Source organism: Papio anubis, chromosome 1 (genome assembly GCF_008728515.1).
Source record: "Papio anubis isolate 15944 chromosome 1, Panubis1.0, whole genome shotgun sequence".
Classification (NCBI taxonomy): Eukaryota; Metazoa; Chordata; class Mammalia; order Primates; family Cercopithecidae; genus Papio; species Papio anubis.
In genome coordinates, this window is record NC_044976.1 from 168,771,134 (window position 1) to 168,782,789 (window position 11,656).

Sequence of the window (11,656 nt, forward strand, 5' to 3'; positions counted from 1 at the left end):
GGATCACGAGGTCAGGATATCGAGACCATCCTGGCTAACACGGTGAAACCCCGTCTCTACTAAAAAATACGAAAAACTAGCCGGGCGAGGTGGCGGCGCCTGTAGTCCCAGCTACTCGGGAGGCTGAGGCAGGAGAATGGCGTAAACCCGGGAGGCAGAGCTTGCAGTGAGCTGAGATCCGGCCACTGCACTCCAGCCTGGGCGACAGAGCCAGACTCCGTCTCAAAAAAAAAAAAAAAAAAAAAAGAATAAGCATGTAATAAGTCCCTACTGAATGAGGATAGCATAGGAAGAAAGCATTCCTAATGATGATCTTTCCATTATACACAAGAGTCTCTGTGGAAATCAATCTTACTGCTTAAAGCCATGCACGACAAGACAGGTATTAATGACTTAAAGGTACTACACACTCCACACTCGGCAAAGTAAGATCCAATAGTTCTATTATACCAACGAACTTGTACTCTGTAAGAGAGTAAATTAATAATTATTCATTTACTAAGAACCTACCATGCACCACTATTCTAAATGCTGGGTATTTAACAAGACAAATGACTGTCTGTCCCCTTAGAATTTACCTTCTAATGGGAAAGACAGACACTATGTACATAAACACACATATAATTTCAGGTCCATGTACCCGATTTGATGAAAAATAAATCAGGATGGCACTACATAACAACCACAGAAGGGGGAAAGAGATACTATGTTTTAGAGTAGTCAGAGAAGTCTTCTCTGATGGAACAACATTTGGAAAAACACTTGAGCACAGATCTAAAAGAAATAGTAAGGAAGTGAACCATGTGATAATGCAGAGAACGAGACGTCAAGATAGAAGAGAAAGTGCAAAGGCGCTAAGATTGGCATAGCTAAAAGATAAAAAAGACTGACTGTTATGCGCAAAGGAAGACTGGTAGAAGATGAAGTCACAGAGATTTAGGCAGAGGCAAGATCACTGCCAAGGTAACAAGTATGAGTTTTATTCCAAGAGTGATGGGAAGCCACAGGTGAGTGACACAATCAAGTTTATATACTTTTTCAAAAGCAGGACACTCTTTACTGCTAAGACTACACTATAGGAAAAAAAGAGTGGGGACCTGTGAGGAAGCTATACAATAATCTAAAAAGGAAGGATGAAATAGGGTGGGTAGAATGGTAAGAAACTGTCATATTTTTAAAGAGAGAAAAAAACAACTCGTTGATAGAATGGAAGTGAGATGTGACAAAGATTTCACCAGAGTTCTGGCCTAAGCAACTGCAGGAATAGGGTACCACTACCCCTTACTAAAGTGGGAACACTGAGGAAAGAGCAGACTTGTTTTTGTTCTGTGTGAGGGCAGAAGGGAAAGAAGGAATCAGGCATTCCAGTTTCAATATGTTAAATTGCAGATGCCTATTCAACAACCAAGGAAACATGTTCACAGTAAATTTATAAATCTGGTGCCCTGGAAGAAGTCAATGCTGAAAAAAACTTGGAATTTTATCAGCTTATATATAATATCTAAGGCATAAAACAGAAAGAGATCACCTAGAGAATAAGGGTAAAAGAAAAGAGAAAAAAAAGATCAAGTCTTGGAAACTTCAAGAATTAGAGGTCAGGTACAGAAATAACCAAAATAAACTGAGAGAGGAACAATGACTAGAAAGAGAACCAAGAGTCTGGCATTCCAAATGCCAAATGAAGAAAGGCTTTCAAAAATGAGTGGTCAACAGTATCAAATGCTGTTGAGAGGTCAAGTATGGTACGAGAAACCACAGGATGTAGCAATCGTTAAATCAGTGTTGACCTTACAAGGAGTGATTTTAGTGGGATGGTAAGGATGAAGGCCAGACTAGAGTGGCTTCAAGAAAGAAACAAAGGTTAAGAAGAAGCAGTGATACCACACAACCCCTTGCAAAGAATTTTACCGTATCAGGGAGAAGATAAACGAAGCAGTAAACAGTAGGAATGTGGGATCAAAAACATTTTTAAACATGAAATCTTACTGTAGGTATTCTAAAAGGGAATGATCCAGAAGAAAGTAGAAAACTGATGATGTAAGAGAGAAACAACTTACGAAGACAAAGTCTTTAAGACTGTGAAAGGAGATGGAATCCACACACAAGGAAGGGGTGACTGGCCTTAAGAGCAAAGACAGTGCATTCACTGTATAAAAAAGAGAAGAGCACATGGACAAAAATGAAGGTAGGTTAATTTTTTAGTGGAAATACAAATTCGCTTCCCACTAATCATTATTTCGTAGGAGAAAAAAGAAATAATGTCTGTTTAAGGGTGGGAACAATTTAAAAAGTACTCACACGCTTCACCATTGAGATATCCAAGTAGATCTTTTCGATCAGGTCTTCTAACCACAGGAATATTTTCAGTCTAAAGCCAAAATTTTAAATGAGATATGAAATGAATAATGATACACAACTTAATAAATACTAACACATAATGTCTGAATTTTATTCCAACATATCTTGATAAAATATATTTTAAATCACATTTGTAAAAAATGACTAGGCTAAAAGAACCTAATAAAAATCCTGAAAATTTATTAAACATGTTACTTTTAATAATTTTCTTACAACTTGATAAATATTAACATGCAATTTTGGAATTTTATTTCAACATATCTTAATAAAATATATTTTAAATCACATTTGTAAAAAATGACTAGGCTAAAAGAACCTAATAAGAATCCTGAAAATTTATTAAACATGTTACTTTTAATAATTTTCTTGGCTGGGTGCGGTGGCTCACGCCTGTAATCCCAGCACTTTGGGAGGCCGAGGCGGGTGGATCACCTGAGGTCAGGAGTTCAAGACCAGCCTGGACAACACGGCAAAACCCTGTCTCTACTAAAAAGACAAAAATTAGCTGGATGTGGTGGCGCAAGCTTGTAATCCCAGCTACTCGAGAAGCTGAGGCAGGAGAATCACTGGAACCCGGAAGACGGGGGTTTCAGTGAGCCGAGATTGTGCCACTGCACTCCGGCCTGGGCAACAGAGCAAGATTCTGTCTCTAAATAAATAAATAAATAAATAAATAAATAAATGTATTTATTAAATTCCAGGAAGATATACACAAGATAATTATAATAAATAAAGCAACAGCTAGGCACGGTGGCCCACGCCTGTAATCCCAGCACTGCGGGAGGCAGAGGTGGGCGGATCACTTGAGGTCAGGAGTTCGAGACCAGCCTGGCCAACATGGTGAAACCCCATCTCTACTAAAAATACAAAAATTAGGCCAGGCGCAGTGGCTCACGCCTGTAATTTCAGCACTTTGGGAGGTTGAGGCGAGTGGAAAAACGAGGTGAGGAGTTCAAGCTCAGCCTGAGCAAGATGGTAAAACCCCATCTCTACTAAAACTACAAAAATTAGCCAGGCGTAGTGGCGGGGGTCTGTAGTCCCAGCTACTCGAGAGGCTGAGGCAGGAGAATCGCTTGAATCTGGGCAGCGGATGTTGCAGTGAGCTGAGATCATGCCACTGTACACCAGTCTGGGTGACAGAGTGAGACTCTGTCTCAAAAAAAAAAAAAAAACAAAAATTAGCCAGGCGTGATGGCAGGCACCTATAATCCCAGCTACTTGGGAGACTGAGGCAAGACCCAGTCTCAAACACAAACAGTGCAAGAAAAATTGGTAGCTGAGAGATTCCAGTGTAAATCCTTTGTTATTTTATATGTGTAACAATGAAGTAACAACAAGAACCTTTAGTATCTTTGACCAATGAGCTTATATTGAATACTTCCTATATTTCACTGCACCAAACATTCTGCACTGATTCCTCAATGATTTAGATAAACTGTATTTAATCACTTAAAAATGAACCTTCTATTTTAAAAAGGTCAAGCTAAATTTTAGTTTCTCCTTCTGAGTTCAAAAGTTTGAGTGCAGAGTTTTCTTGTGCTTGTATTCTTTTAAACCAGCCTAGGCCAGGCATGGTGGTTCATACCTGTAATCCTAACACTCTGGGAGGTCAAGGTGGGTTGACTGCTGGAGCCCAGGAGTTAGAGACCAGCCTGAGCAATACGGAGAAACTCCATCTTTATAAAAATATAAGTTAGCCAGGCATGGTGGCAAGCGCATGCAGTCCCAGCTATAGTCCCAGCTACTCAGGAGGCTGAAGCAGGAAGACAGCTTGAGCCCGGGAGGGCAAGGCTGTGGCAAGCCAAGATCCTGCCACTGCACTCCAGCCTGGGTGACAGAGCAAGACTCTGTCTCAAAAAAAAATAAAAAATAAAAATAAACCAGTCTACATGGAACACCATAAACAGCTAAAAGATTTGGGTTAATTTTAAGTTACTGTTTCTAAGTCTAATAACTTACGTCATCATTTGGTCACTATTGAGTTATGTACACATTACAGTCCACTGAAAAAGATTACGTCTACTCACACTAAAGCAGGAGCTAAGGATCAGGAATATCTGTTTTAAGAGTGGTCTGCTCAGCCAGACGCGGTGGCTCACGTGGATCACGCCTGTAATCCCAGCACTTTGGGAGGTCAAGGCGGGCGGATCAGGAGGTCAGGAGATCAAGACCATCCTGGCTCACATGGTGAAACCCCGTCTCTACTAAAAATACAAAAAATCAGCCGGGCATGGTGGGGTGTGCGTGTAATTCCAGCTACTTGGGAGGCTGAGGCAGGAGAATCCCTTGAACCCAGAAGGCGGAGGTTGCAGTGAGCCGAGATCACGCCACTGCACTCCAGTCTGAGTGACAGAGCAAGACTCCATCTCGGGGGGGGGGGGGGGGAAGAGTGGTCTGCGCACAGAAAACAGCAAATAACACCAAGTAATTAGGAAACAACAATCTCAACTTCACAGAACTTTGGAATTTTAGAATCCTACTCTTTCAATCTGGCAAATACTTAAGAAAAATAAGAATTAAATCTTAAGCAACTGAGGGTCCCAAGGTCCACAGAAACAATTACAGCTATCAGTTATACGTACAACCATTTCCCAAAAACAGAATCTATAAATCTAAGCCAACTATCTGAATCTTTGTTATACTAAAATGAATGACTATATCCAACACAACACTGTAAGAACTACCTAATTTAGTTTTTAAAGATCTGAGTTAAAATAACCTTAAAGAGGGAGCTGGTGCTATTTTTTCCCATTATTTCCCAAGTAGTCCCGCTCTAACTTTATTTTTTTTAATATGTAACATAAATACGTATTTCTTGCTCAGGAAAGCAGAAGCCTTATGGTTTAATACAAAGCCCACTAAATGACAGGATACTTTCTCAACTGCTACACACACACACACACACACACACACACACACACATTTTTTCCCTGAGACAGAGTCTTGCTCTATCACTCAGGATAGATGCATTGGTACAATCATGGCTTACTGCAGCCTGGACCTCCTGGGCCCAGTGATCCTCCCACCTCAGCCCCTTGAGTAGTCAGCTGGGAGTATAGGTGCACACTACCACGCCTGACTAACTTTTTTTAATTTTTTGTTTTGACAAAGTTTCCCTATGCCGCCCAGGTTGGTCTTGAACTCCTGAGCTCAAGTGATCCTCCCACCTCAGCCTCCCAAAGTGCTGGGACTATAGGCATGCACCACCACACCCGGCTTTTAGTTGCTTCAAATAACAAGTTACTGTTTGAAAGATACATAAGCCAGAAACCTTAACTATTTCTAGTGGGGAGCGAGGTTAGCGTTATAAAAGTTAAGTTTCACACAGCTTAATGTGACCCAGCAACTGTGTTAGGTAACTCAAAAAGCAGCTCCAGTGATGACAGACACAATGATGTTTAAAAAAATTGTTTTAAGAACTATAAGAAAAGTTTAAGAAAATTGTTTTAAGAACTATAAGAAATGGGAAAAAGCAGTTATTTATAAATACATTTCACACTTAATTTTAAGTATATACTTGTAAGTTAGCAAAAGGAACAAATATTAAAAGCAGACTTTTAATTATTTCAATTATATCTTCAAAAAAATTTTATGTTCAACTCTACCAAAAATAATCTGAGGGAAAAGCTCATTTAAAAAAATTAAATATCTTTTAAGCCATTTTATGTGGGCATTATAGCACTTTTCCATGTCATACAGCTATCCTATCCAAATAAATCTGAATCTTATTTACTTATCAATTATAATATACTGCTATAATTTAGGTCTTAATGATACTTCCCTACAGATGAAGAATCTCATCATCATAGTTTATGAAATCGGTTCTTTTCAAGTTGTTTCCAAAGATTTCCTCTGAGTAATAAATTTTCAAACACTGAGAAAGCAAGCAAAACTAAAAACAAATGAACTTCTCCAGAGTATTAAAACAGCTGCCCAAAACTGATTGAGAAAGAATTTTTTTAAATGTCTGCTAATTTTGATCCTTACAACCAAAAAAAAGTTTTCTTGAGATTAAACAAGAGTTCTGAAGTAACAGGGTCCTTCCACACACTTAAAAGTTTTTCTAAACATCTCTATAAATACCTTTAGCATTTTGAGTTTTCTTTTTCTTGAGATGGCATCTCACTATGTTGCCCAGGCTGGTCTTGATCTCCTAGGCTCAAGCAACCCTACCACCTTAGAGTCCCAAGCAGGTGGGATTACCAGTGTGCACTAAGAAGCCTGGCTCTAAAAATCCCTTTAAAACTTCCTTTGTTATAAACATTACCCACACTTTACATGAAAAAATATCACACCTTAAAAAGTCTGTGTAAATCACACAGTAGCCTAGTTTTGACTCTCCTGGAGACATTCATACAAACCTTTCATTCTTTTGATTTGAAACCCATGAAGAAAGCTATCCATTCCAAATGATACCTACTACCATGAAGCCAAAAAAAAAAAAAAAAAAAAAACAGTGTTAATACAAAAACTAGTCCGACATGGTAGGCCATGCCTGTAGTCCCAGTTTCTCAGGAGACTGAGGTAGGAGGCTGGCTTGAGCCCGAGAAGGGGAGGGTGCAGTAAGCCGAGATCACACCAATGCACTCCAGCTTAGGCAACAGAACCAGACCCTATCTCAAAAAAAAAAAAAAAAAAGTATTAAAATGAATTATTGGCCAGGCACAGTGATTCATGCCAGTAATTCGAGCACTTTGGGAGGCTGAGGTAGGAGAATCCACTGAGGCTAGGAGTTCAAGACCAGCCTATGCCACACAGCAAGACCCCCTCATCTTTAAGAACAACAAAAAAAAATTAGCCAGATATGGTGGTACAGGCCTGTAGTCCTGGCTACTTGAAGGCTGAGGTGGGAAGATCACTTGAGCCCAGCAGTTCAAGGCTGCAATGAGCTATGATCACACCACTGTACTCTAGCCTGGGCAACAGGGTTAGACCCTGTCTCTTAAATAAATAAAAATAAAACTGATAAATAAATAGATAAGTAAAATGAATTCTACTTACAGCTGCACGTCGGACATAAACAGGATGAGAAAGGTGCACATTATTAAGTAGAAATAAAATGGAATCCAATGTGTAGTACTCTCTGGGTTGGCCTTCCTTTCCAGTCCTGAAATAATTAAGGCAAGGATTTTACTCACAACTCTAATTCAACTCTTCAGGCTGGATTCATTTATCTACACAACTTTGCTATCTAACAACGAGTTCAACATAGCTACCAAAAAAAGTATAAAATCTAATAATGAATAGACTGTCATAATCACAAAAGAAACACAAAGGAAGGCAACGACAAAAAGCAAGAAGTAGGGAAAATACAAAAAATTCATACTCTAAGGTACTACACACTTTTTAGAATCAGGCCCAAATTAGGCTCTGGGCTTTATCAATAGAGAAATCTAACCAGATCCATATTGAAGAGGATCCATAAGAGAAAACAATTAAACTGCTTAGAAGAAGCACAATTATCACTGGAGCTAAATGTGAAAGAAATTTATCCTATGGCTCTTGCTAAATAAGATACGGCTGAACAACATCCTTCACATTCTTACAGTAAACACAACACAGAATTTCAGGGATATAACTGTTAAGGCATCTCTCAAATTAGACCAGTAATGTTAAACCAAAATGCTATTCTATCTGTGATAAAACAATGTAGTCTACTAACAGTGCAAGATCTCTAACGCAGGTACCAATATTACCGCATTCCAATCCTACCCTTCCTACTACATTTGTCCCTTCTATATCTTTGAATCCGTCTGAATATGGCCCACTATAATCAGCCCTAAACCTACTTTTCTAGCTTCTAGTCCCACTTTTCCTCTAAACCAATGCATTTCAAACCACACACCACTATCAATTATTGTACTATGAAACCCAATAAACAGTTAACAACCATATTTTTTCTATTTTCAGAATAGAAGAGAAAAATAATAAAATGCACTGCATGCAATAAGAAGAGTAAGCATTATTTTGTGTTTTATATCTGTATATATTTACGTGTGTATGTGCACATATAGAAAATAAAAATAATTTCTTGGTGTGATTCACTGTTGAAAAAGTTTAAAATCTACTGTACTAAGCATTCCTTTTACACTGGCTTCACTGAATTGCTGTCAACACATTTACTTTCCAGTTCTTTATGCCTTTAAGCATACAGTTCACTCATCTTGGAAGACTTAACCCATCATTTCACCCAGAAAATTTCTATCTATTCTTTAAAGCTTATCTGTTTGTTCATTCAATCATTCAAGAAAACTTTGTTGGATGTGAACTTGCCAAAGACAATTCTATGGAACTTTCCCTAAATAACTCCAACTAGAAATGACTGCTGTCTTCACAAACTATTATAGAAATCATTTCACATCAACTTATCTGTTTAATCTCCTCTATTCAGACTAAATTAACCTCCTTTGAGGTGGAAATCAGAGTCTTAGGAATTTTTTTAATCCTCAGATTGTACCACTTCACACCCTAGGTTCTCCTTAAGCCATTGTTTAAAGAAAAAAAAATTCATTAAAAATCCAACCAAATGTAATTCTATCTATGCAAATCATTTGAAAGGGTAAAACACCAGAAACTCAGAATGTCATTTGATCAACATTTTATAAAGCTAATTAAACCATAAGACAAAAAAAATTTTAAACCAACCAACAGGCAGGGCGCGGTGGCTCACGCCTGTAATCCCAGCACTTTGGGAAGCAGAGGCGGGCAGATCATTTAAGGTCAGGAGTTCGAGACCCGCCTGACCAACATGGTGAAACCACATCTCCACTAAAATACAAAAATTAGCAGGGCATGGTGGCGGGGGCCTGTAATCTCAGCTACTCAGGAGGCTGAGGTAAGAGAACTACCTGAAGCCAGGAGGCGGAGGTTGCAGTGAGCCAAGATCACACCACTGCACTCCAGCCTGGGCGACGGAGCAAGTCTCCCTCTCAAAACTAAATAAATAAATAAATGCCAACCAACAAACTAAATTTCCCTAGTTTTTCATCGACTCTTCACAGAGCTTCCATTCAAAGAAACAAAATGAGTAGGGAAGTTCTAGCTCAAGGTTCTAATTCTACAAGCGACGCACCAATGACAGTGACATCATTAAAAAGGCCTCTAATGACTGTTAGACCCGTCTCTATAAGTTTTCCTGAATGACTTAGACTGATAAAATTTCACATGGACCAACATTCCAAAACATTTCCCTTTAAAATACACTTTCGAAAATCACACGCACCATCTATTTCGTAGATCTGAAAAGCTCACTCATTTCACCAACTCCTGAAGACCTCTTTAACACAAACTTTAGCGACTTTTCCCAATTCACCAAATTTCTTTCCGGTCCTAACTTCAGAGTTGATTCCCTTCTCTCTTCTACAGGAATAACCCCCTCCCCAACAACGAAAGGAGATGAAATAAACTAGGAGTTGCAAGGACCAGAGGAGCAGCCTAGAAGAGAGAAAAAATAAAGAACAAAAAGAGGCGACCAAGGCACCAGACGGTGTGCTCCTTTGTGCACCTATGTTCAGGTATCCTTGCGCACCAGCCCCACACTTCGCTGGTACACGATACCTATTGGTAAAAATTAACCGTAAAAGTCAAAAACTCCCACGGTACCTTTCCTTTGGGCTTCTCAAAAATTTAAAGGGATGAACTGCTCTAGAGCTCCGCCCCTTCTTTCCTTACCCTAAAAGTGCAACTTCTGCTCTAGAGAGAAACTTTCTTCTCCCCGAACACCCGCTTTATCCCATCCCCAGGGGAAACGGGGGGGAGGGGTTAAGAAAGAGGTCGCCTGGGGGCGCCCAACTCTGCCCTGCCACCCCTGGCACAGCCACGCCGGACTTACCCCCAAACTACATAGTTGGTCTTCACATTCTTGGGCCAGGAGAACTCCCCGAAGATCACTTCGTCTCCCTTCACCACAATTTCCTTCTTCTGGATGTTGTACTGTCGCAAGACGCTAAGCACGTCCGCCATCTTCCCCCCCCTCGCCTCCGCTGGCCCGGGGCGCCGCCGCTGCCGCCGCGCCTGCCTCCTTCTTCCCCTGTCGCCTCGCCCTCTTCCTCCTCCTCCTCCGCCGCCGCGACGAACCAACAGCAGCAGCACTAACAGCCGTCCTCGCCTACGACAGCAGCAGGGGCAGTAGCCACCCAGGCCGCCGAGGACCCCGCGCTATAAGGCAAGGCCCCGCCGCCGGCTGCCCGCGGAGAACGCCTGACTGCGCCCCTCCAGCGCGGCACGTCCGCCGCCAGGGGGAGCCGCGATGGCCTGGGTAAGTGCCCCTCCCAGACTTCAACTCGGCATGGAGCCCACTCACTCGCTGAAACGCTGAGCGCTAGGGCACCGCGCCCACGTACGGCGCACGTACGGGGAACTTTGTCGGGCGCGCGCGCGCGCGGAGCACGTACCCAGTCCCCCGCGGCGCGCACCCAGCGGCGACAGGTGTGCGCGTACCTGAGCAGTGGGTCAGCACTTCCATCCGCAGCACGTGCCCTGAGTATTTAACGACCTGCCTCGGGTGCGACCAGAGGCTCCTGGGCCCCTGCTTTGGCCGGGATGGAATTTGGCAAGGATTTGTGGAACACTAGAATCACCTTCCTATCTAGATCGGACCCAGGCCTAGCCAAAGACCTCTAGGACTTAGTGATCCGGAGAAGCCCTTTTGAAAGGATGGGGCTCTTGGGGTTGGGGTTTGGGTTGTTTGCCTTTGATGTGGAAAAAAACAAGTTTTGGTTTTTTGTTGGTTTTGAGTGGAAAAGACCGAGTCCAGCAGGAAAAAAAAAAACAGTTCTGGGTACTGCTGTTTGTTAGTTGTTGTTTGACCTTGGTCAAGTTACATAGCTTTTCACAGCATCAATTGGTTAATGAAGAAAATGGGGTTAATACGAAGATAAGGTAAACGCGCCTAGCACGTCAATAAAATATCCTAAATGTTGGATCCTCCCTCTTCATTCTTTGGATGATGACTTTTTCCATCGCGATCCCTTCTCCCCACCAATCCCAGAGGGCTATATTCAAAAGGCTCTGTTCCAAGATGTAAATGGGAAAGTTGCTCTAACAGAAATCCCAAACGGTCCAATTTAGAACACTTCCAGACTACCCAATTTTTCTAATGGAACTCAGAAGGCTCAGTGGTGTCCTTGACATGCGTTTTGAGACGGTTAAGATAATCAATATACTATGGCCAACCAAACACATCCTATGGGATTGTTTTATTTCTTTTACCATGTCAGAAGGAAAAAAGAGGCAACTTTGTGATTGACATAACCAAATTCCTTGACCTGTTTTGAAAAAAAGTCAATCTTTTCACTAC

General features: G+C 41.2%; 1 protein-coding gene across 3 annotated transcripts in view; it reads right to left on the reverse strand.

Moving 5' to 3' along the window:
* CDC73 (cell division cycle 73) overlaps positions 1–10,716 on the reverse strand; it is a 139,264-nt gene extending 128,548 nt beyond the window's left edge. Inside the window, exons 1-3 of one of the 3 annotated variants that reach the window (XM_021929173.2) lie at positions 10,190–10,716; positions 7,360–7,465; positions 2,299–2,368 (exon numbers count right to left, since the gene is read on the reverse strand). In XM_021929173.2, coding sequence (XP_021784865.1) covers positions 2,299–2,368; positions 7,360–7,465; positions 10,190–10,320 — 307 coding nt within the window. In that variant the 5' untranslated portion in view covers positions 10,321–10,716. Of the gene's footprint in view, positions 1–2,298; positions 2,369–4,385; positions 4,489–7,359; positions 7,466–10,189 lie in introns of those variants that run through there. The other 2 variants (XM_031657472.1, XM_031657471.1) reach the window with 2 other exon arrangements.
* Between the last annotated feature and the right edge of the window lie 940 nt (positions 10,717–11,656).